The 27467-nt window shown below is 39.7% G+C and overlaps 1 protein-coding gene across 1 annotated transcript in view; it reads right to left on the reverse strand.

Moving 5' to 3' along the window:
- Window positions 1-1933: 1933 nt before the first annotated feature.
- The window catches only part of pawr (PRKC, apoptosis, WT1, regulator), a 56631-nt gene continuing 31097 nt past the window's right edge, over window positions 1934-27467 (reverse strand). The window contains exons 2-6 of the mRNA XM_056247451.1: window positions 21297-21425; window positions 15511-15539; window positions 11258-11348; window positions 9890-9994; window positions 1934-2548 (exon numbers count right to left, since the gene is read on the reverse strand). Coding sequence (XP_056103426.1) covers window positions 2462-2548; window positions 9890-9994; window positions 11258-11348; window positions 15511-15539; window positions 21297-21425 — 441 coding nt within the window. The 3' untranslated portion in view covers window positions 1934-2461. The remainder of the gene's footprint in view (window positions 2549-9889; window positions 9995-11257; window positions 11349-15510; window positions 15540-21296; window positions 21426-27467) is intronic.

The raw sequence follows: 27467 nt of genomic DNA on the forward strand, positions 1-27467 counted from the left end.
ATGCCCATCCCTAATTGTAACGCGTGAATGTTGCGGAAGTGAGACTGGAATTACTGGAAATTCTGAATCAGTGTTTCTTTTGGAAGACAATAACTTTATTTATCGTGCACTTTGATCTTTATTACTTTGCAGACCTTTACTATTATAACACTGATTGAAAGTTAATATCTCAAAAAACACAATTTAAACCTACTTCAACTACTTAATGTTACCCTATAATATCACCTGCTAGTATGCAATAAACGCAGCTGTTCAGCACAAAAGTAAACACTGAAATATTTACAAGTAATCCAAGTGTGTGACTGTGAACTACCATAAGTTTATTTGCAACTTCTATCAGTCATGTGACCATGAGGGTCTGCCGTGTCAGTCCCACTCTGATTCACAAAGCTAGTGTTTCGAGTGTTAAAACAGAAAATGGATTTGGTGATAACTGAAATAAATAATGAATCAATTAAAATCAATTCAATTTAATAAAAAGGCTCTTAACGAGGGCGTAGGACTTCCCCTGCTAGTTTGAGCGCTGCTTTGTTGAAATACATTTTGATGAGCCTAACACAGGATCATGATGCAGTGAATTTAGCGTGAGCTTCCATCATTTTTATGACCAGGGTCTGTTTACATCACCTTTACAACTATTTGTTGCTCAAGTACTGGAGGAATGTTAAAAGTTCAGTAACGGATGGGTTTGCGTCTCCACTCTTCCCAGAAGAATCCACATGGCTCTTTCTCCATAAAAATGCTAATCCAGACGCACGTCTGTCCTGGAGCAGCAAAGTGGGGGAGATGAAGCAATTACTAAAGCATTAGCGCGATAGCAGACGTTCCTCTTGGGGTGAGGGCTCTAATGACCACAGAGGCGTCGCTTTATTAATATGCAGGAGTCCCTGCATCCTCTAGATAGCAAAGCCTTCTGCTCGGTAGCCTCTGATTGGTTTTATGAATGCCTCACGATTTCCCGCGGCGCCAATCTGGGCCTGTTCTATTCACAGAGGACTTAAATCACACAGTGGGAAACGCTGGGTGAATGTTGTAAAAAGTGTCACGATGATGTCAGGATCAAAGTTTAGCCAAAAATCAAGATAAAGCAATTGTACATACAGTAAACAAAACAAAAACTTGCGATTCTCAAATTTCATGCAATTTAAAAGGATAGTTGACCCAAAAAGGAAAATGGTCATTATTTAATTGTGACTTAAAAGAAGATATTTTGAGTAATGTTTTGGTCTTTGTTGTGATCTTTGGTCCATGTTGCGTTCATATTGCAGTCGAACAGCACTAGAGTCGTTTTGGAAGCAGACCAAGACCCACCTTTTTAAAGGGTTCGGACCAGTGTTCGGATGGCCAGTAAATGACGTCAGAAGAGGTATAGATTTTATAATGCTGAAATAAATATGGTTAGAAATACAATCATTGTATAAGGCAGAATTTGATTCATTCCCCAAAAAAATGGCACGAAAGATTTTTCTGCAAACTTTTATTCAATTTTCTGTACATGCATTACGTAAAGCAATGGGAAACAGATATCTTCCACCCCTTTAGTAAAAAAAAAAAAAAAAAAAAAGATACCCCTTTAAATCGCTTTGCACAATACATGTCATTAGCACTGTAGATTAGCTCAATATAGATAAGAACCCCAAAATGGTGAGCAAACAATTGCAGTTTATAAATGTCACATCGCGGCCTTTATGGGCAACGAGAGGCCGCACGAACACGCTTAACGTCTCCAAATGGGTCTGATTAATTGAAAATGTGCAGCAGCAGCCTAGGCTACGAGTCACGCTAACCGTACATGATGAAAAGCTACAGCTATTGATACCACGAGTTTAAACCACATGTAAACATTTGAACAGCGTGTAAAATGATCAGACAATAACAGATAATATTCATTACAGCATTTGCAAGCTTCAAGCCAGAGACCTATTCACAGCGGGAAGGTCGCAGACGTGACGGAGTTGCACCAAGTACCGCCAACCGCCAGGCAGGATCGGTTACCTAGTTTAAAACGAGGCCACAAGGTGAGATGCAGGCTACTGTCTTAACAGGCACTTTTTGGGAAATTTTTGACAAAGGTAATTGTAAAAGAAAAGGAATTTGGTGCCACACCACGTACATTCAGACGCATTTCCTCTTTTTGTTGTCTTGCATGAGCCTTAAAAGGACAGTCACAGTAGCCTATGTACACGCACATTTACATTAAATAAAGGGCAAGTTCTTCCGGTAGAAGAGGGAGGCCTCGAGTAACACGGCGTCGGGGGCTCGGTTCCACATCCGGAGGTCCAGGTTCTCAAAGCCTCCCCACGCGCGCATTGTCTTCCAGAGAGCGACAACAAGACGGACAGACACGTAAGACCAGAGCAGAACACATAAAAGGACAGAGGCGGCAGCGGCGGCGGGGTTTCTCAACCAATCCCAATGGAGACGCAGACTCCATTTCCAGCCGTCCTCGGGTCGCCGGGTTCTACCTGGTGAGTTGGCCGACCACTTTGAGCAAGGTCTTATTTTCCTGTTTGAGCTGCTCGTTCTCGTCTTCAATGTCATCCAGATCCTGAAAAAGTTTGAAATGTAGAGAGAGGATTACTTTATTTTCCATCACAAAATAAAGGAAGCACAAGACGTGATCCTGATAGGGTGTCACAAACAATATGGTAATTGTAGTCTAAGAACATATAAAACAGAAATATGTGATCCAATTTTGAAAGTTGAAGCCTTTACAATAGTCTGATAATGTTATACATTTATATTTTGGTTGATTTAATGACAAAACATAGCCTGGAGTTATGGTCTGGCAAAGCGTCATAGACAAATCATTTCCAGAGGGGCGTCACCAATGGACGTCGCGGATAGACCTAAAACCAATCAGAGCGATGAAGGAGATGACGTATGCAGAGCGGCGGAGAAACATCTCCAAGTGTTGTTCTTTGCTCGATTTTTAACAAAAGGGAAACGTTCAAATCGCTTAAAACAGACGCGATAGCTGATTGGAACGAGTGATGTTCGACGGCGGCATCCATCTTTGTAATGTAGGCTACAAAATCTGCTACAAAATCCCAGCGCTGTCGTCATCGTGTAAAGCCCGCCCCAACGTTTCTGATTGGTGCCTCGATTTCGGCGGATTGGAAATGAGCTTGAATGAGCTCTTTGCCAGACTAAATAGTGGCAGTTATTAAGTCCATGTACATGTGTGTAATGGAGGTGTAGTGTTTGTTGTTGTTTGTTTAGTTGTGTGGCAGTGCAGTAGTGTTTATTGTTGTACTGAAACGAATCGTACTGTGATGAAGGTGCGCGAAAAGGCTGGATGAAGCTGAGCTACAATTGCATTGTCCAGGGCTGTTTTAGGAGAGAACAATTGTCTTGGTGCCTTTTGTAAAGAGGAATTTGTCTTTTTCATTGGAGTCCGTTTAAGTGTGACCTTTTCACATCTGTTCCTGGAAGCTTTGTTTACGGTGTATTTATGTGCATTTATTTGTTCATATTTATTGATATTGAATCTTGTTAGCATACTACCTTCCAGTAAAGGGACAAGACAGACACATCAGGCAAACCTTTGAGCGGTCTAGCACCGACACAACAGACTGTATTTGTTGGCGCTGTTGAAGCTGTTTGTGTTGGAATGAAACGAGAGAACAGACTGCAATCTAAGACAAAGACAACAGCTCTGACAGAAACGGGTCAGAACCACCCACTGGGTTTGTTCCTTGCTGTAAGACTAAAAGTCGAGCGGCTTTCTAATGCTGAGCTGGCCCATGATGGAGAGGTAAGGATATTGAACTGGATGACTGGAATTGTTGAAAAGTGTGGGAATAGTCATAAGAATGAATCAGTAGCGTGGATAAAGTCAAAAATAAATGCTGTTGGTGCAGTGAATAAAGTAAAATGTGCAATCAAATCACATGTAGTAATGATGTTTAAAGGGGTCATATAATGGTACATGCACTTTTACAAGTTGATTGTACTGAAATGTGTGTTGGCAGTGCCTGTACACAAACATCATATAATGATAAAAATCCATCCAGTGGTTTTGTTTTAATCTCCTTATATGTTTTCCCCTGCCTCAAATCGAGCCGTTCGTTTTTGTGACGTCAATAAAACGGACGCCCCTCCCACGATTGTTGATTGACGGGAGCGTTTCAACACAGACCCGCCCTCGCTCATGAGGTAGCTGTCAATCATAGTCTGCGCGGCGCGGACCGGACCGGAGCGGTCGTTGTTGATATGCTGGAGCACTGTCTATGAGCAGAATGGCGTCTAAGCGATTGTGGTGTTCTGTTCTTGGGTGTAATAACGAACACAGCAGTCATTTTAATGTTCCTGAATCCGAACCGCTGAAGACGCAGTGGCTGAGTTTTGTTTTCGAAGGGAATATTCCCCACGAGCAACGTCAATGCTCTCATGTTTGCGCGAATCATTTCACACACCAGACTGCTTTATAAACGAGGGTCAGTATAAAGCTGGATTTGCTAAGAAGCTTTGCTAAAAAGGATCGGTACCAGATATTCGTGTTCCTGCTGAACCTCCAGAAGAACGGAAGTGAGTGAAACGTTTTATTAAACTTTATATTAATATATTAATCTTTGCAAATCGCCAGCTGCACGCTTCACAATGAATGCGTCTAAGGTTTACACTCAGTCAGGGTACATTACGGCATGTTTTCTATGTATGACGTTCTCAATATAATTCATAATTCCACGTTTATACTGAACAACGCGTTATGGTTATTGTGTTACAAACGGTGTATGCACAGAACAGAGAGGCGGAGTGAGCGCAGCTCATGATCATTTAAAGGCATATGCACTGAAACGGCGTGCTGAAAACAGAGCTGTTTTTGACCAGGTAAAATAAGTGTTTTCTTACAATACTAATGAGAATTTTTAATTAAAGTATATTACAAACTTTTAATTTAGACCCTAAAGAATCATATTAGCTTGTACAAAAATGGCATTATATGACCCCTTTAATGCACAGCTGTGATTGATAGAAAAATGAGTATGGCAGTTTGTTGATGTGTGTAATGAAAAAGATAGGCCTATGTAAGTATAAGAACAGAACCCTGTGTGTGAAAGTGAGAAACTCCCCCTGAAATAAGGGAGTGAAATATGAGGCAAAAACAAGGCGACACTTTATTGGAATCATCATGAATAAAGCAGGGCAGCGGCTAGGGCCGCATAGGAACGAGCTGATGAGTGGCGTCAGGTGTGAGAAGCATTGTTTGCAACGCATAGCCGTGTGCTATTGGTTGACGAGGTGCCTGGCAGGTGCGGGCCAAGGAGCAAAGTAAGGTGTAGCATTCCTGCAGCGGCAGCCATTGTCGTGTAAAGACCTGCGACTCTACCTGCGCGACTCCACCAAGGGACACACACTGGCCGCCTTCTTTCTACACAGGTATGACTAAGCTTGGGAAAACACACAATAAATTACTACCATAAACGCTTGTGGACAACATGCTTCCAGCTACACCAATTCCTTGTGCTCATTTAGAACACAACCAGGTGACCTTAGTCAGGATGGACAAACTTGCCTCAACACACATGCCTTCTAACACTGGGATTATCTGCTCCAGGTGTATTTCATTGTGGTTGGAGCTAACCCCAGCTAACTTGACCAATTCTTGCTTTATTACTACTCTACAGAGCATTCATTAATTACATTACTTCTCCATTACTCACTACATCACAATATCAGAACCGCACATACACTAAAACACTGTTATACTAACAGCCACCAGCTATATTTGCTTTGGGTAATGGTGCCACAATAACACATCACACTTCACTTTAAGTAACTAACTTCTTACCACTATACAATGTCACCTCACATCATCAAACACACCTTAACTACATTCCCAAAGACACCTGATGTCAACATGACACAACCAACTGATTTCTAGTTTGTTTTTTTCTCACCCACCTACACACACACACAATACAATTGTTATTCAAGGGCAGAAGCCAATGCTTTCACAGTTTCATGCCATCGGGCACAATCGCTGACACCGCACTGTGAGAAGCACAATGACTCAGAGATTATTACAATCTTTCAGCACTGGAAAAGGCACACCTTTGCTTACAAGCTTCTATAATGAAGTAGCATCACCGTTACAGCTATTGCACACACATTTCAAGTATAAAGATGACCTTTCGTAAACTTGCACATCAACCTTTAATGTGTTTGTGATGGAAAAACTCTTAATGACAGTCATGTTAAACTATCTGTGAAATTACATTATTAGACCTTCCTAACACTACATCTTGCTACTTGATTGGCGCTATGTGCTCGCCTAGCCTGCACCTGACGCTGGCCAGACACATGTTCAAAAAGTCTATCCAGTTTCAGCCTCACCGGTGATTTGGTACACACCCACTGTGATGAGCGCAAAAGAAAAAAAACATCAATATCTATCCCCACGGGACACCGTGACTCCATAATGTTCATCAAATTTCCAATCTGGCCCAATGCAGTGGCAGCCACTTCACACACACTGACACCATTTCTTACCCTAAAGCAAAAGATCATTCTAATCTTCCGCTAAGCCACAAAGCACCTTTACAATATAGACCTGATTGCTGCGAGATAGCAACGTGGTCGTTTGCTAATCGTGAAACGTCCAAAAGAAAACAAGCTTGACGCAATGCAAAACACCTGCAAACTCAACATAGGACACGTCCCAAGTCTGCCAGGCGCCCTAGTGTATACCGTGACAAGTTAGCAGATGAGTAATGTCCATTAGCAGAGTAAACAAGTGCAACACTGTGTGCTTGTGGTGCTTTTAATTACCACTCCTTAATGGGACACCCTGTGTGACAAATCTTCGGCATCAAACAAACCTCTGAAGGCACAAGGACGGCCGACACAGCCTCAGATGAGTGCTGGCCTACGTCGCTGTTTTATAAACAAATCAAAATGTGTATTACCACTTTGACTACTGCACTGTTTGGACCTTTTCAAAACTCTTTGCTGCTTTAAAAGACCCATGTTAAATGGTGAGCTTTCACTTTATTGCAATTTGTATACCTGCCAATACATAGTCAAAGACTATGAGGGAAAAAGACACCAAGGAAAAGTGCCTTTCTTTTGCTTACTGCAACAAATGCAACAAGGTGAAGCTTTGTTTGTTTGGTTGTGTGTGTGTGTGTGTGTGTGTGTGTGTGTGTGTGTGTGTGTGTGTGTGTGTGTGTGTGTGTGTGTGTGTGTGTGTGTGTGTGTGTGTGTGTGTGTGTGTGTGTGTGTGTGTGTGCGCGTGTGTGCGTGTGTTGGGGGGAATTGCACAAAATTGCCTATGACACCTGAGCAACAGTCATATCAAAAAAGCACTGAAAAATCCACGTACATCTCTACCTGGGGGATATTGCTGGCAGGGGTGGGCCAAAATGTAAAAGCTGCAGCCAGGAACAGAATGAAACAGAATAAAACTTCTTTTTAGCAGGAACAAAACATCAATCGCATGCATACCTCTACTATGCACCGTTATTTTAAAAACTACTCTTTAACTAATACCCATGTAAAGGTCATATAGCTCCAAATATTTCAATTGCCTATTTAAGGTTAAGCCCCAAGCAAAATGCTCTAGGAGCACATGTGCAATCAGCCTATAAATTGACATAACACTTTAAAGTGTAAATTGCAGGTTAAACACCACCACAAACAATTAATGTGTAAATTAAAGTGCTCAATATGTATATATTTAAAAATGTCTGTCTTAAAATAACATTTATTGGGGTTTCTTCAAAGGTAGCATGTTTTTACAGTAACTGGGTGATGACGTCATAAGAGGGAGCGCGGGCGGTAATGCACTCACTCTGTGTGAATTATAAGAAAGTCTAGATATTATGAAAAATTCATTGATAATAACAGAGATGCGTGAGATCGTGATGAACTGATGTCAGCTTTTTAGGAATTATTATGGGAGCGCACTTTGCGCGGAGTCATGCCAAACCATGCATGACTGTAAGTTAGCCTGCTTGTTTTTATGTTATAACGTTATAACAGTGTGGTTTGTGTGTTAATGCTTTAATAACAAATAATTTATCAGGAGAATTTATGCTGATGTGTATGGTGGCGACACGTAGGCTAACTTGAAAGTATTTGGAGGTACAGAAAAAAAAGTCTTTTTGCGGGTGGGCGCGGGACAAAACATAAATGTTGCGGGTGGGAGAACGTAACATAGAAAGTAGTTGAGAACGTCAGTTATAATAATGATGACCCACCAGGGATGGAAATTAACTTTTTTGTCCAACGGCCACTGTGGCTGGTGGATTTCAAAATCTACCAGCCACTCAATGTTTTTACCAGCCACTTTCTTGTTTTTAACCGACAATGTGTAACTGCATGTGAAAATTAATACTACAAGAATACTTAAGCAGTTTATTTAATCTCAAGTCTCAATGAAATACTGACATTTTCTCTTTCTCTCACCCTCGGCCTCATCCACCTAATCTGTCATTTATTTTTGTTTTGATGATAATTTGAGCCAGCCTCCAAAAGTAATTAACCTGTCCTGTGATTTTTTTTTTCTCTCACACAACACTCTCCAGACACGGATGTATGAGCTATAGTATGTTGGTTGCCTTTACATTAGTATAATATTTAATATAATCTAGATATGAAATGGAATAAATAGCATTCAATACAAAATGAATATGTCTCATATATTGAAATCAAGTTTTATGTGATAAAATATTTGCTTTGTTGTGCATTAGAGCCACATCAGGCATTTAGTACAAAATAATTTATTGAAGCATCCAGATACTTCACCACGTGACAGCAGCTAGGCTCCTGATTGGTTAACACGGCGCGAATTGACGCCAAAGTTCAGATTTTTCAACTCGGGCGGCAGACGCGAATTCGCGTCAAACGCGTGAATGCACAAAAGCACTTAATAAAATCATGCGCGCGGAACGCGTCAGACGCTCGAACTTGCCGCGCGAATGAGGCGTATTCGCATCTACCACGGCGCGCTCTACCTCATTCGCGCCGTAGGAATTTTTTACGCGCGCAACGCGTCTTTGCATTGACTTAACAATGAAATCACTCGCGCCAGACGCTCTATTCTCGTCTGGTGTGAACGCACCATGATGTTTTCTCTGCAGACCTCTACGCCTGCGATGTAACGCCACATTTTTGTTTGAAGGTGTGCCTCCTCTAAAAGTGTCCGCCGTCCGGGTGAAACAGTATGCTATTTTTATTTACCCGCCACGGTGGCCGGTAGGTGAAGCGAGTTTACCCGCCACAACACAAAATCACCCGCATTTGGCTGGTGGCGGGTGCTAATTTCCATCCCTGTGACCCACGTATTAAAAAATGGTCAGGTTAATGTGTCGGGCCGGGCTGGGCTCGGACACAACGTGCTCGGGTAGGGTCGGTATGCTAACACTTACAAGCACGAATCAGTCGTTTGTCCTTGGGGAACTTGTGGAGCCTCTCCCCCGTTTTTGATGTATTCGTACATCCCGCACAAACACAATAGTTTACCATTTTTGCTAGCTAGGTCTCCAATATAACTGCTAGCCTACTTGCCGTTTAGACTAACGGTAACTCTAGGCTTGGAGCATAGACCAGGCATAGACAGTAAAAGCTTGGAGTCCCTTTTATGATGTCACGCCCAGCCTAGTGGAAGGGAGGGGGCGTGCTTAAGCCCACTGTAAAACGTACCAACTTTTCATATTATATGCAGCATTTTGGTATAAAAAAACAATTGTGGGCGGTTCTTATCTTTATGTTTAGTAAGCACATTGCATTATCTTCGTGAAAAATTTAACCAGCAATTATAGCATTGCCGCTGCAAATGAAATGCCTATGTAGTTATCGGACAGAAAATGAAAATTACTAGGACAGATAGCGCCACCGCCTCTGGCCACCTGCGCATGTTATGAGGCCGCCATCGGCTTCTCACCCTGTTTAGCAGGTCGATCTCCTCCTTCAGCTTAATGATCTGCTCGTCCTTGTCTTGATAGGCTTTCAGCAGGCGACCGTTCTCCTGTCTCTCCAAGGACAGCTCCTGTGAACACACAATTCTGTCAGATCCAAAGCCTTGTGTGCATCTCCACAATGTCTCAACACGGCATGGTGACAGACTGCCCTGGACTTCTTTGGACAGTTTTTATTTTATTTTATTTTTACTTTAAATCAAGGTGTCTTGCATCCAAAACTTCTCATTTTCTTAAAATCATCCCAATTTTTCTCATTTAATCTGACTTATAATTAACACCATGTGTGACTGCTTTCTGAATACTTGATATTGTCAGCAGTGCATCATCTTTTCTTTTCGGTCTCTGAAAAGCCTGCGCCAAACGGTGTCTTGTTGAAAAGAATTCCAAGTAAAATAAAGCAAACACACAAATTGACACAATCTGACACTTCGTAATCAAAATCAAAGCAATGCACAATTTGCCACTGCACAATGTCTTGTAATCCTCAGGTATTTTGTTGCTGGAGCAATCATGTGTTTGCATCTCTGATATCTACTATTACATGACATGCGCAAATCTGTGGGCGGGGCTAAAGAGGCAATGATGTAGACGTAGGCGTCAATCTTCTTCTGCAGATGCGGCCTTTCGTCGCACTATGCAATGTGACAAAATCCACACACACAAAAAAAACAAGACATTCTATTTATGACTGTTTGATGCATGACAATAAAACACCACCTCTCGTGTAGGGCCTACGCATGTCTGGGTAACTACAGACATTCCTCTCACGATCGTGTTGTCTTAATGCATCTCCGTTTTAAAATCTAGTATTGGTTGCGTGAAAAATCTGAACCCAATTAAGTTGAAGGTTATTACAGAGCTGTCATCCTGAGAGATGTGAAACCAATGCAATATAAGGTGCTGCAAAAAAAAAAAAAAATCTCACTGGCTTTGGATATTGACCCCATACTGAAATGAAAATTTAATATCAGTATGTGACCATGAGTTCGTGTGGGTTCCAGGTTTTGAAAGTATGGTAACATTTGAGAGTGAGCTGCACAGAGTTCGGTCACGTGGCGTTTCATAAAAACGGTGCGGACGGATGTGTCTTCCTGCGTCGTGAGAACTTATGCGTCAGTGATTTAGGATCGACCCAAAGATAGCAGAAAGACGTCGTAAACCCACTGAAATGTTGACATTTTTTCCTCAGATAAAGAAAGGCAATGTTGATTGAGTAGCTACATGTGTAGTTCAAGGCAAACATTTTGCTTCAAGGATACAAAGAAAGTCTTTGAGAACAAGACTGTGAAAACCTGTAGGTGAGACATGCCGTTCTATCTACACAAACGTACCCTCTCTAGCTCCTCTATCCTTCTCTCCAGGGCTGTGGGCGTGACGCCGCTGCCTTCCCGTCCGTGTCGATGGCGATGTCTGTCTTCGTCGCTGGACACACAGAAACACAATTTTCAATGCAAAACCATCACTAATGCAAATGGTACTTGTTTGAACTCCAACATCTAAATGAATACATCTTTCTTTTGAACGTGCCAAGTACGGCACAAAACAAACAAAAAGGGGTCGTGCTTATTGACGCTGAAATAGCATTTTGGAACATTGTGCCCGATTCGTGACTCGCTGCCAATGGTACCGTACGCCTCTAATGGAGGCGCTTCTTAAAAGCTCAAATTAAATAAAAAAAAAAACAGGTGCGCACCTTTTCATTCAACGGTCTGGTTACAAAAGATGCCTTGCTAAAACATCTTTTCACAAATTTTTTCTCCTTTTTCTAACATAATGGCTTGGAAAGTGCATCATTTATTTCATAGGAGCGGAAATAAGAAAACTGAAGCAGTAAATTATCAGAGTATGAAAAGCCTTTTTATGGCACAGTAGAAGTCATTAGAGCAATGAGCTTTCATTAGTGAGGAGAACAGACCTGCTTCTTACAGGACTGAGCCTATAGGGACACCGCTCTGCAGCTAGTCAAAGAAAAGGGAGACAAATAAAAAAAAGAATCTTTTTTCATTTGTTTCCACTTCAGCATCTCTCTCTCTCTCTCTCTCTCTCTCTCTCTCTCTACCAAGACCAGACACTCAGGGAATATTTATGTGGAACTTATGTTAACCAGGTTCATTTCAATAATTACATATGTGGAAAACTTGGAGAGAATTCCTTTGTAATATTCAAATTATTGGGCCATAAGAGTGTTCTGAATGAAGACTGCCTGTCCATTCCACAAAAGCGGGAGGAAAAGAAACTGGCAAGTGTAGGAAACTCGGTTGTATCTTTAGCTGGATTCTTTATTGAGACAGTGATGCATTGTAGTTTATATACATTTTAGGAGGCAGTGCTCAGAAATGGAGACAAACAGCTTGGTGACCACCTTAATTAAGTATCCAGGTATAGGAACCCCAGACTCTAGAGTGTCACCGGTCCTAATCCAATGACCAGAACTATTCAAAGAATGGGACAGGGGCTCCAAGAGCCAATAAAGACAAATGGTGAGAGAAATCTGGCTCATTTCACTTACAATATAGAGAACAGGAACTGGCAGAAAACTCTTATATCATCTTAACCTTAAATGATAAATACAATGTACTTCACCTTAGTTTTCATGTGTTATGGCAGGACATAGGATCAGCAGATCTTACCCCAAATCCCAAATTACAATTACAAATTGCGCTTTTTACAATTCACTTTGTTTTCGTGCAGCTTTGCAGCTTGGATTACTATATTGTGATATTTATCAATTTTTGTGGAAAAAAATACTTATTTTGTGGTACAAGTCCATAATTAGTTTCTCTAGTCCTTGAGTTGTAAAATGACATGTGGAATAAAATAGTCAAGAGAAGCGCATTATGGCTAATTAACGCTTTGACTGTGTTTAATGTAACACATTAACCCCATCCTGATCCAATCAAATCCACATGAATAAAACCGTGTCCGTCCAACATCGTTTGGAAAGACAAAGCAGGAGCTAGATGAGTTGCGAATGCAGTTGTTTTGAAGCAAGCTTTCAGATCTGCGGCCAATCCCAAGTTAATAAAGGACAGAGCCCTGCTCAAGAGAACCTGTCATTTTACATTTCAAACACTTACATTTCACAGCTACGAGAAAACAGAATTCAAAAATGTCTTCGAAATTGCTGTGAAATCAGCTGTGAAAGTGACAAATGCAACACTGGCCCTACAGAAATATCCTGCTCTGATTGGAACTAGCTTCAATCGCCTCACCTCCGTCTTCTAAAGCCTCACTTCAACCTCAAACTCGCAGACCGGCTGAAGGGGGCTCTGGCCCCCGTAATATTAGCATTCACTGAGGTCTGGTTGGGCCGTCGTCGTTCAGGCACTGAAAGACCATTTGCCGGCTCAAATATTCGCCACAGTTATTTTCTTTTGACGGACGGCCGTTCTAATCCTCCTGCTAATGAGGAGGTACGGTCAAGTGCTTCATACTGTATAATGAGGACATTCAGGTCAAACGTACAGAATGAAGCCGATGCTTATGAACCAAAACTATTTAGTTAATGCAAGCATCATCACTATTAATATTATTATTATTATTGCTCATCTTAGGGTTACAGATTTGAACAAACCCCTAAGAGTAATTCCTCCAGCAATTTTTGTGTGTATTTTGTGTTACTTTTAGGTGATCAAACTCTGCTTACAAATGATAATAATGGACCTGCGCCATGTCTAGTGACCAGAATATCATGTTTTCAGGTAGGCTCTTTTCATTTGATTTCTTCTTCATGACAAAGAAACCACCTTACAACCACCTAGAACACCCCAGCAACCACAAAGTAATTTCCTGGCCACAAGTTAGCATAGTGGCGACAAGTTATTTTCTTCTGAAAATGTAAAAATGTTCTTTCAAAACTGCAATTGGCAGTGACATCTTACAAAGATGACACAGCTGTTATTTAACACTGAAGTAAAATAAGTAAAAAGTAAATTAATAATAAAGGAAACCCTAAACAAAAAGGTCCAGTAATGTGTCCAGGTAAGGTGTGTGATGTGTTTTGCCGTGCCTCTATCAGTGTAGTGTAGACTGAATCTGATAGACTCGGAGAACAGAGCAGATGTCCAATCTGAATGTTCATGTCCTGGGAATGTAACAGCCACTCTGTTGCATTAGTCCCCCGTGGAGAGGCGGATGCAGAGGTAATGATCTGCTCCTGGAAAACCAGCAGGGGTAGGGGTGTGTGGGTGTGTGTGTGTGTATGAGAGAGAGGGCAGGGGGTACAGAAGTTAACACTAAATATGTTGGCCATACTAGCTGGCAACAGTTTTAATTAATTCTGAAAACATTTCTATAGAACTGTGTCCATTCCTCAAGAATAAACTAACCATAGTAAGACGTATTTGCCTCGTCTCTGAAACATTAAATATGGCAGTGGGACTGTAATTTAATGTGATGGTTAGCCTTCTCCTCTTATTCTGATTCACTGTGTGTGTGTATGTAGCGGTCTCAGCTGCTTGTTCTGCCGCCCACCTGTCGTGCCGGCTGCGGCAGAGCCCTGGGTGTTCGAGTGCGAGTGTCGGGGCAGAAAGATGGGCGACTAATCAAACGGCCAGACTGAGCCTCAGATGGGCTTTTGTCTGCATCACCCTGGAACCAGTGTGCAAAATGTCTGCAAAAGTCCAAGCCATTGTAAACTGGGAGGTCTGATTCATTTAGTGAATCAGTTAGGTCATTTAAATGAACTAGCTCAACTAATTGGATGGCTTTTTTTTGTCAACATTTTTGAACATTTTCTGTGAAGGTTGCTGAGGTGTTCTGACCGGTCATTAGCATGCTGCTACGCCATTGCTACTATACCTGGGTGGTTGTTTTTCAGTTGCTACCAGTCCAAGTTATGAGAGCCCATCCAAGTCTCTATGATATTCTGCTTTTTAGATGATAGTGAGGATACAATTATGGTTAAATTCCATTTAATGGAATTACTTCTAAACGTTTCCCTTACAGTTGAGTGAATTTCTAACCTTTTTATGTAATGCTTCAAAACATTATTTTAAAGGAATCGGTTTAAAGAACAATTTGCTTGTGAATTTAACCTCAATTGCTGTAAACTGTATCAAAAATTTAATGTGACACTTGGAAATGTTTAAGAAAAATAACCATTGTTGGGCGCCAAGTGTTTACGTGAGAGGTGGCACAGTGGATATTTCTTTGTCAAACTTGATCAGTGTTTGGTTAGGGTTGAATCATAGGGGAAAACTTAGGGTCTACAAGTTTTAACTTCCTGGAACCTGCTTGATACAAACAGTCCACTTGTATCATTCAAGTGGAAACAAATTCAGTCCTGACGTTGCTGCCGACTGAGAGAACGAAAGCTCCTGGCAGTCTCACAATGGCTCTGAAAATGAGTCCAGTTAAGCCATGCTGGCTTTAAAGCCCTTTCTTCTGACAAGACACATTTTTCTCAGCAGTTTCACTAAAGGCACATTTTTAAGCCAGGATAATTTTTGTACATCTGACAGAAGCCACCAGATGAGCGAATGGTACAGAGCTGCGGTCAACGGCTAAAACTGTTTAATCCCTTCGATCTGCCTGAAACAACGTATTTCACCCGCTGACAGATATTGGATGCAGTGAGACTCACCTCTTATGACTTCTGGATCTCGGAGTGTCCTGAAAAAAAAAGAGGCAAAAGAATGAGAAAAACTCTGTGGCTTTAATGGACAAAGAGACAGATAGACCTAAATACAGATACATACACAAACTCACACACAAAACCCTACAAATCGCTTCTTTTGGCCTTTGAACAATATGACTCTATTCATACGCCCCATTCTGAGGTACAAAAGCTAAACCAGACAAAATTAATAAAAAAAACCCAATAAATCCAGGTACCAACTCACTCAGCGTCAGCGCTGAACCTTACGGTTGTTTTCTCCAAAGAAGCGCATCAAAACAAGTTCCATCACTGTGACGGCCTACAGGTTATCATTCTCAAAACTCTCACTAAAGGCTGATATCTACCTCATACCTAACACTTACAGACCAGTGTGTTCCAGGAACATATAATTCTGTTTATCATAATGTTTTAACAGTTATTTTTTATGTCCACCACAATGTGTTTATGTTGTTTTACAACATAAAAATAATAATTCCCAACAGTGTTCACAGTATCGACCCAATATCATTCTTTCTCAAATATCTCATTCATTATTATTTTTATTATCTGTGTTTGAGTGCATGTTAAATTTTGTATCCACAATGTTTTGCTGCAATTACATTTTACTTCTCATTCCTCTTATCGCCTCACAGCCTCTCAAAATTTGGTTTGGCTGAAGCAATATGTCAGCAATCTAAATCCACACCACCACAATATTACTATCTCTGTAAACCCACAAAGCAAAAATAGGGGGAAATATTAATTTTTAATGAAAAAAATAAATACTTCAGAATCAAGTCTTTTTGAATGTTTTTTGCTTTTAAATGTAGGTGGTGGTTGGCCTGTCCTTGTTGAGAAATTAAATATTCAAGCAAAACCTGCGCTTTTGAACTTATTTTTGCACTTATTTTTCAGGCCCCCTTCTTCCAATCACCTGATATATAAACACCGCTTTTCATGAGCTTATCGTCAAAATCAAGTTCCACCCTACACAGTTAATATATTTCAAATTATTTAATATAACTAGAGCATTTTATAGACATTTTGGTCATCAGAGCCCAAAGAAACAGAACAGAAAGTGTGCAAGCATGAAAAACAGAGAGTGTGTGGGAAACCGAGATGGAGAAAGCAAATATATTCATTGTATTCAGCCCAGTTTCTCTTCTGCTAAATTGCATATTGCTTAAAAAGGAATTCATAGCTGTTTGCGATCTGACGGGCTTTGTGATTTTGACACCCAATTTAAAAGGTAAGATCTCAGAAGTCCAGTCTAAAAAAGTCCAGCACAGGCCTGCTCTGGCATTCTGGAGCTGTGCTCACGTGCCCTAAATCTTTCCTGCTTTATGCGATAAACATTTAAATCCTGCCAGAGAAAAGCAGCAATGCCTGTCGTCCATACACTATTCATATTTACCCATATAGGCTTCGTAAGATTAAATACGAACGCTGAAAGCCTCAAGCTTGCCATGCAAAAAACCAAAGGGTGAGAATTTCAGCAGTTGGGCAGCAATTTAAAGGAAACTGCACACTATGTACATTCTGCTTTTCTCCATAATGTTTTTAGCAGGCGCTTTTGTCAGGTGAAAATTACACTGCCGCTATCTCATCTCTCTCTTAATGTTGGGGTCAGCTGAGTGACGCATGGGAAATCCCTCCCAGCATATCCAACTTCTTCACACTAGAAGTGCTAATTAAAAATGTAAATCAGCACAAACACTTTAAAACTCAGAATTAACCCCATATTGTCATGGAAGAGCTGTATTAAACCCTAACGAGTTGTATATTTAGAGGTCTTTTCATATGTTCTAATGTCCTTTATATTGTCAAGCAAGGACTTTGTCTCTAAACCCTAATGAGTTTCAAACCCATTTGATTTGATTGTTCAAATGCACCTATGATACTCTCTTACAATTACAGGCAGGTCGAACGTTTCAATCCACCATCCAAATGTGCCTATGTTGCCCAAAATTTTACATGATTGTGCCTATGAAGCATTTTTGGTCATTTAGAGATTATGCACATACAAAATTGTTCGGCATAATTGGCATGTTTGAATATTTGAGTGTAGCATTGATGCATAGGCAGCATTTTTGGGGCATTGCTAAATGTGGCTGTGATACCTAGATAGTGTTTTGAACATCACACTCATGTACTGCACACTATGATGCCTAAAAATGCTGTCTAGGTAGGTAGCTCACTAGGTCTTCTTGAGACAAATCTGAATCATTCTGAACCTTTTTGGCTATTGATAGGTAGGGAACATTGATAGGTTTTGAGGCCTAGTTTCAAAATATCATACAGCACAGTTGAATTTTCCAACAATGCATTAGAGCCCCTGGCACCACACTGGTGCGAGATGATCCTGTGGAATGTACCGTACGGTTCTGCGAGTTCTAGCGGTGCTCCGGTATCAGAGTATGTTTTCCTTGTATGGCAGAAGAGAAAAAAGGTAAAGCGTGCCTAAGCAGAAGCAGATGGAGGCCTTGAGTTGATCAGGACTTCATTAGAGAGAGAAAAGGCAAAATAACACACATGCACGCACACACACACACACACACACACGCGCACGCACACCAGAAGGTGTGCTTGTCCCAGCATAAAAATATCTAGGAATTATACTCATAAAGCTACAATCTTTTAATCTACTGCATCCCTAAATTACCAGCGGCCTTGAACAGAGTGTGCAGAGAATATTCAGAGACACATCATGTGCATCCAACCCTGTAATGGGTGAACCTGACAGCTGTAAGGCATCGTTCTAATGTTGTAGAAAGCTCGTAGATTATGACCATGTCTAGTGGGAGGTCAGAGAGAAGCGAAATATGACGTGGAATTCCACAAAAGCCATTCCAAGCAACTGATAAACGCAGCAGGAAAAAAGCAGCACATTTCTGAGACGCACTACGCTCGCATCTCTGAGGGGATACGTAAATCTGCCATCTGCTCTAGCTGTGATGCCTATAAAAAAAACAGGGACATAATGTTACCTTTGTCATTTCTCATAATATGAGGGATTTTCTGGATGCTGCTGTAATCATGCAATACCACACAAGCAATTGTGCTTCGTCTGTAGGCACAGGGTCTCAGAGAGTACCCACATTCACTACAACAACACAACTGACCTTATGGGAGTGATTACTTAAACATGCCCACTGCTTTTCAAGGGCGGACCACTCCTTTGACCGTCAAACAAAATGACATCGCGACATTCGCGAGTCGGCTCACTCGCTCGCTGATGTACCTGATGATTTTAGAAAAAGCTTAAATGCAGTAACTTCAAATGCAGCGTATCATCATGCAAAAAAAAACTAAAAGCAACGATATATGAAACGATACATATAATAGTAGAAGACAAGAAAATAATGAAATTACAAGCGGAAACTTATACAAATGTCAAGAAGTTATACAGTTGGCAAAAACTGATTTTAACAGAAAGGGAAAATATGTAACCTACACTACACTGCAGATGCAAATAGGGTTAATAATAATAATAATGGGTTTTTTGTGTGTTTTTATCAAAATAAAGTTCACTTTGGCCACATGTATGTAGCCTTGTATTTAATGGAGAAAACAAATCATGGTAAAATGAACAATAGTAAATGTCAAAGACGAGCACTATTTAAATAAATTATTGTTTTGCTTTTGGATGATCATTCATAATTTGCAAGTGGAGATCACTGGCTGGTATGGGGAAAAGAACAAACAAAACTCCATTCACCAGCCTCTCTGGACGCCTAGTATCTGACTGACTTGTTCTGTAACAACACCTTTGTACCCTTATTATAATGGTAATAATAATAGTGGTAAAAATATTAGGTATTTGGGATGTCAGTCATTTATCTGTCGTAAGGTCAATTATGGGTGGCTGGCAGGTCAGAGCTATTTGCAAGTACACTGCAAAATCTATACAAAATCTCTTTTATTTAGTATGTCACTCTTGGCCAATCAAATTAGAGGACGAGAACTGACTATTGTATAATATCCTACATACAAAGTGAACCGTGTCCGATACAACAGAGGCCAACATCTGGAGAACTGTGGCTTGGCGTACACTGCTGAACATGACCAGGATCACCAGAAACACGCGTAACTACTCGCATTCTCACAGCTACGGCAGTAGTTTCTTTATTTAAACATAATTATGAATCTAACTGAAGCACATTTCAATGGCTTTTCAGAGAAGCACTTTTCACAATGCCTTCAGTCGCAAACAATTGCTCACTAAAAGTCCTTTCATATTTTGCAATAATAGGTTTGAAATTCTAACTGAATATACAGTAGCGATCCTTTCCAGTGAAAAGTAAAGCAAGATGACATGCACCCAGACACACAATGCCAATGTGATTACAGTTTCAGAAATCTCGAGCTAATAGTTTCATTTATTAGCATTCAGCAACCTGAAGCTACATGGAATCAACCACCCAACAGGAGGAAAATAGACATAACACAACAATGCATCATTTAGAAAACTATGTAATCAATTTCCCAGAGCTCCACTGATGGCAGACTGACAGACTGACATCCCCATCCTTTAGTGAGCCACTAAAATGACAAATGCAGGCAGAATTTTCAGTGAATAATGGCTTGAAGTTTGGTCTTTTCCTCACTCAAAACCATCATTACACTTCATAAGATTTGGAATAAAATGCACCAGTTCTATAGGCTACTTTTATGATGCTTTTTTTCACCCCTTGTGAAAAAAGCAGCATGAACATTCTTTTAAACATCTCATTTTGTGTTTGGCCACACAGGTTTATAACAATGAGGGCGATTAAATGACTGAAAAATACATTATCCACAAAAAGCTGATGTACATTAGTAATTAATGTATTTTATAAATGCATTTTTTCCAAAATCAAAATTCAAGAGAAAAAATATTAAATATTACTAAAGGTTTTAATTTCTTATATATAGCCTACACACACTAATGTTGAAAAGTTTTGGATCGAACAGTATAATGAATATAATGTAATGAATAATTATTTTCAAATAATTCTATGTTAATATATTTGTAAGTGTAATTTATTCATGTGATGTCAAAGCTGAATTTTCAGCATCATTACTCCAGTCTTCAGTGTCACATGATCCTTCAGAAATCATTCTAATATGCTGATTTTGAGCTCAAGAAACATTTATTATTTTTTCAATTCTTTGAGTATAAAAAAGAACAGCATTTACTTAAAATACTTTTTTAAATAAATGCCTACTGTCACTTTTGATCAATGTAATGCATTCTTGCAGAATGAATCATTTTTAAAAATCTTACTGAAAAGTAGAGTATATAATATAATAATTAATGTGTTTTATTTTTAAAGTTTGTCAAAACAAATTCAAGGGAAAAAAAATATATTGAGCTTTTTTTGTGAGAGGTATTTTATTACCTCTCACATGTTGTGTGTTGTGTTTTATTTCTCTTTTCTTTGGAAATTTTATTTTGTTAGCCACTTTTTGTGGCCTTCGCTCACCCCTGAAGTTCGGTTTTAAAACTCTAAAATAAAAAATATGATGCCGTTGTGATCCTGTTCGTCACGTTTCCTCTCTAGACAGGTCGTAACACAAAGTAAATAGAAGACAAACCACTGTCATATTTAGTGTCAAGAGATATTATCTCTTCCATGAGCGTGAGCTGTTCTGCTTTCTGTTTGTCACTTGATTGTGTTTGTTTCTTTGGTCAACACTGCCTCTGTAAGGCAGAACGGTGACGGCACTCCAAACACCCTCTAGAGGCAGGACTATCCTCTGACATTCCTAAAACACTCACACACTCTCACCTGTATTGACTGGGCCTCTCCGGGGTCAGAGATCAGCGCCTCGTTCTGGACCGTGTTGTGCTGTGTAAGACTTCCGTCCGTCTTCCCCTCCTTCTCTTCTCCGTCATCATCATCAAGCTCATCCAAGCTCTGCAGAAAAAATTCAGGCTCAGTCAGTTTAGTTTGTTCAGATTGTTTGGGATTTGTGGATAATTTTCACATGACGAGAGAGTCTAATTGTGTTCAACACACACACACACGCACACATACACAAACAGACACAGGAAGTATGCTACCGAACAGCCTTTGTGGTATGAGTCTAGGGGATTTTTGGAAAGTGGAATGTCCCATTGCACACTGAGAACAGAAAACTTTGGAAAGACTTTAAAACATGTCAATAAACATGGTACTTTCGAGAATACTAACAATCTGAGCTATTTATGAATGATAACGCCCACCGCCATATGTGACAAAAGTGGCAGAGAGAAACCGGTTTTCTGGCTGCATGTAAAAACCAGTCTTTCCAGTTCACAAAGGAGGAGGAAGAGTGAAGGTGGAGCCCAGCACAGGACTAAGAGGGTAAAAATAGCCTTACAAAACTAAACTGGAATGTAATAATTTACACAAGCTTTCCGGCCAGACGGTTTTATCAACACTTCCTGGGGATGGGCCAAACTCTGAAATCTCTCATAGGCATTAGCATACACTAATGAATACACAAACTATGACTTAGAGACACACACACACACTTTCCCACTCCCCAGGGATCAGTAAACACACTTCATCAGCCCCCGCTGCACCCTTAAAGAGGTCACTTCTGCACTCCGCTGCCCGTTAGCCAAAATCAGGCATTCCCCTGCCTAATGACAATCACTTATGTCAATTAAGACAGCTTACAAACTTGAGGGCAAATTAGTGTCACAACAGTAAAATGACTATAAAGAAATTTCAAAGGAAGCGATTATTGTACAAATACTGTCTGTAACTATACAAACACTCACACTTAATTACCTTTTGGAAACAGTAAAAAAAAAGAAAATAGACCTATAAACACTGTAGAGATGATCTATTTAGGGTCTAGCTTGAAACTGCCAGTTTATAGTTTTATTATCACTCAGGAAGAAAACTCTGGAAAACTCTTTTGGAAAAAGATTATTATTAACAATGTGCCTGGCCATTGAAAAACGGCCATTTACATATTCTTAAAGGTATAGCAGCAAAACAAATATATTATTTGAATAGAAATAAAATATAAATAAAACACAAAAATGTATATGAAATTTAAAAACTGTATAAATGATTTAGAATTATATAAATATAAAAGTTTGTAATAATAATTATGAAGAACATTGCATTAGGTTGAACAGGGACACTGAGGGTCTGTGGCTCCATAGAAGAGGCTCTGGAGATCAAGTGGTGGAAAAACAGAGAAAACAAATGCTGCAAATTCCTTGCCCTTCCTGTTTATAAAGCAAACGAGAAACTCATTTCGCTTGACATAAACGTACATGTATTTACTCGAGTAAACAGGTTAGATCATTAAACCTTTAACCTCTTTGTGTGTTTGCCGTGAGGGAGAGGGGCTTCATTTAAAACACTCCATCTGTGCTCATCCTCTGCTTTATTAGGAATGCATGTGTGGATGGAAATTTGGTCTCTCGCTTGCTGAAGAAAAAAAAAAAAAGATCCACAATCTATCATGTTAATACCCTTTCCTGGCAGAGGGAATGCACAACATGTCTGCCTCAGAACTGTAGCCTATCCCACCGGCTTAACTTTCAGACTACAACTCCACTAGCAGGAGCCCTATAATTAATCTGACAGCCAAAGCTGATCTACATGAAACTTTATGTATATGGTATATTCCCTCAAATATATCATAGGATCATTTACATTCCAAATGTATCAACAATATGCACAATTATAAGAGACTGTATAAAGACTTTATAAAATGGTTTCTACATAATATAAAACAAATAATAATATGATTTTCAAGTTGAGATCATCTACTGTACATGCTAGTGAACTTGGAAAATATGCACATTTAAAATGTACAATATTTCTCGTTTGGGAAAACAATCTAAAATTAATAATGTCTATATGTATTTTGTATAAATGTATAAATGTATTTTAACGATAAATGTATTTTAGCTCCACTGGAACACTGTATTGACCGATCAACACCGAGAACCTTTTTGTGCATGATGATTACATTTTGGAACTCTCTTTAAAATATTCAACAAGAAAAGTGAGAAAACCTTCTAAAGCTCTGTGTGTGTGTTTGTGTGTTTTGCCTGGTGTTGTATTCAGGCCAGTTATGCAGTAGATTAATGGAGAGTCGAGCTGAGGGGCTCTGGATGCTCGTCCCTCCTGATGTCCTCGGCAGACTGGATTTAATGACTGTGGATTAATCAAGTATTGCATGCCCTGGCTACACAGGTTCATTAGGATGATGTATTACACCCATGGAAGGTGAAAAGTGTGTGTTTGAGTGTGTGCGCGACAGTCAACTGTCCTTTAATCATCACAAATCCACAGTCTCGTGGAGTGACTTAATGACTTAACCCAAAATCCCAAGATTATTCCGGGCACAGCTAAAAGCCATTTAATTTCATAAGCGCACACATTAGAATCAAATTTGGAGGGCTGTGGAGACATATTTGGTTTAAGTGTCAAATACAATAATGAGTATCAATATTTCCTTCCACATTAGTACAACACAAACCGATATGGGAAGTGATAATGGTGATTCCTTGATGGCTACTCGGTTTCAACCTGAGGCACCTCATAAGTACAATCATAAGATTTGGAATCTTCTACAAAGTAATTTCTTTCCAAAAACAACAACAACAACAACAACAACGTATCGACTGCAAACCTTTGGACGGCAGCATATATAGTATCAGGAGCATGCTTACAATGCCAAATGCTGCCTACTGAGGCCGAAAGATCCACCTGCAAATGTTGCGCAAGTATTTGAAAGAGATTTGTGATGGCAACCTTGCCTATCTCTCTCCTGCACCGGACAAGAGATTAACCTCACCTGGTGAACACATTTTAACGGCTTAGTCGAGAGCTCAAAATTGTGCACGCACGCACAACTGCCTGGGAGAATAGGAGGACACGTTCTCTGGTTATTAAATTTAATCATAAATCATTTTCTGACGGCCCAGCGGCCATGGTCAGCACAGCTCACCATATTTTTACATATTATATACACAAAAGCGTGTGAGTGTCTTTGCAGGTTGTCTGTTCCCCAAAGAAATAGTTATTTTCATTTCATTTTAACACCGAGATTGTAGGGAAAGAGGTGTGGAACATTTAGATTGGGGACTTTTGCTACACTTTGATTTGGAGGCACAAGGCGAAACTTTAACAGATATCAATTCAGGCGGCTTACGAAGGTAGAAAAAATCTGCCTCCGCAGGGATCGTACGGAGGTAGGAAGGCAATAATGCACGTCCAAATCCAATGATCGTGTTACATCCTGTCTACTGAGATACCTTCATCTGATCGTTTTTTGAAGGCAGCACAGATGTGTCCATTACTGCCTATGATATCCCACTATTCCTCTGTTTGTGTTTCAGTGACGGTTGAACTGAAGGACAAAAATGTCATCTAAAAGTTGTGTATGGTAGTCAGTTTGTGTGTAAATGTAGTTTGTTTTTTCCAATTTTTTCAACTTTTCCCTTAGTTTCTAGCAAGAAATTAGTACAGTAATGAAATTTTCGCTTGGTTACCATCAAAGCTCTCTTTAATGTGTTGTAGTTATGCTGGAAGAGGAAGTGTGTCCAAAATCGGGAGGTACCTTAGAAAGCAAATGCTTCCAGATAAGTCAATGGCTAAAAGGACAACAAGGCAGCTGCCTAAGCTTTTGGATACAGCCTATGTGTTTAAGATAAACATATTTAAAGTAATAGCTCATCCGATAATTAATATTCCATCATATATTCTAATGTTGTTCCAAACTCACTTTTTTAGCCTGTTTGGCACACAAAACTATTCATGGCTTTAGAGAACAATAAACCTCTCAAGCCATATGGAATTTTTATGTAGATTTATTGTCTTTCTGTCTGTCCTACTTCTTTTATATTTATTAGGCATAACGAATTGTATGCAAACCCTTCATAAATATGTCTGCAATCAGTTCAACTGGCCAATTAACGCATGAACTGATATGGAACAGAAATTGTTTGTTTTTATGAAAAAGACAAGCGTAAACATATATGCACTGTCTAGAATTGTATGTGTTCTGTTTTTGTTCAATTCTGGCTGAACTATTCCATTAAGCTTTTATGAGTGAACATCTTCATTAGAGGTACTTAGTTTAGGATATTTTTAAAGCTGCTGAAGACCTCAGCCTCGATAAGTTTCTGCCAAGACATTTTGTTTTAACAAGTCACCACAAAGACAAATCTTCACCTCAAGACTTGCATGATGTGGCCAAACCGCACAGTGTGTTCTCAGACAGTAAGAGCTGTCCATCCAACAGCGATTCAAGCATGTATAACCCAGACCCACATTTGATAACACACACGGCAGGATTGACTCCATCAGTCAGACTTAAAAACAATAAAAATAAAAAAACAATAGGAAGACAACAGTCAGGACATCAGACTTAATCCACTGCTTGGGCCATGCCTGTTCTGAGAGCGCAGACAAGCTGTTTTTGAACATTCCAGGAGAGTTGCTTTTAGTGCAACCACAACGGTCCGCAGGGTGTATTATGAGGTTTTGAAGGAATGTTTGTGAGAGCTTAGAAAGCATTCACAGCTTTGCACCGTCTCTCCTAAAATGGTAGCCTTTTTTCTGAAACAACATACTTCCAGCAAAGCACTGAAGCCTTTCCTGGTTAGACCATAAATCTTGTTTCTGAGAGAATTGTGAGCAGATTTGCAGTCTGTAAAGTTATTTCCGACTTTAGCTCAGTCCAGCCACCTCTATGTTTAGTGTGTGTCATTAAATCACACATTTATTTCACATACAGTCCCAGTACGTTAGGTCTGAACTTGAAGACGTGAATTAAAGGGATAGTTCTCCAAGGCTCAAGGATTTTCTTTTTATGTGGAACAAGAAGTGTTTTTTATGTTCATACAATGTAGGTCAGTGGGGTCCCCATGTTGTTTCGGACCCCATTAACTTCAAAACATAAAGCGAAATATGTTTGCATTATGTTTTTAATGTTTATGTTCCAAAGAACAGAAAAAAGTATTTGGATCAACATGAGAGTGAGTAAATGATGACAGATTTAATTTTGGCGTGAACTATTCCTAATGAAAGACTGTGATTAAGGTAATGGATGGGAGATTGGAGATTTTTTTTTTTTTTTTAATGAGTATACAGATGATATTCCAAAATAATCTTTCAGGACTTAATCTAAAAAAGGTTATCAATGCCTCCAAAATATACAATTTGCGGTCTGTTCAATAGGGAGTCCCATAAAAACAAGGGTTCGCACTTTCAGGGAACTTGTAAATGGGGTTTTTATTGAGGTTATATTGAATGCATAAAAACAAACATATCATCTAAGCAATTTCAGAGTTACCGTTCTCGCTGCTGTCTGTTCAGTTATTCAAAGAGTGGGCACAGCCCATCCACAGACTGATGCAATAATTTGAAAGCCTGAACTGAATTTCAAGACTCTCGATTCAAAACTTTGCATGGACGTGGTGGGCTAAATTCAACTCAAGTCACTCAAAAGGAGACAATAAGTAATCTGATTTTATCACTGTGACTACATTTTAATTAAAAATAAAAACATGTCAAACTTCAGAAATGTCCTATCATTTGTACTGATCCAGATTGTAATGTGACTCACACAAAAGGTTATTTAAAAAAATAATGTTTTGCTTTATAACATTTAAAGTAGTAGTTCACCCAAAAATGATTATGCAAAGAACTCAAAAAGAGTTTAGCAGAATGTCCAATGTTCTTTTGCACACAATGAAAGCAAATGGTGACCACAACTGTTCTCGGACCCAATCCACTTTCATTATATGGAAAAGAGCAGCTTGGACAATATTCTAAATACCTCATGTTATGTTCCTCAGGAAAAAAAAAAAGTCATGCAGATATGGAACAACAAGAGGTTGAGTCAATGATCTAATTCTGGTCTTTAAGGCTTTAACATCTTTTTTTAACATCAGAAAACCGCTTTGTAGCAGCCAATAAAAATACTGCAAAATATTATGA

This window comes from Rhinichthys klamathensis, unplaced genomic scaffold (genome assembly GCF_029890125.1).
Source record: "Rhinichthys klamathensis goyatoka isolate OS25496 unplaced genomic scaffold, OSU_Roscu_1.1 h1tg000048l_1, whole genome shotgun sequence".
Classification (NCBI taxonomy): domain Eukaryota; kingdom Metazoa; phylum Chordata; class Actinopteri; order Cypriniformes; family Leuciscidae; genus Rhinichthys; species Rhinichthys klamathensis.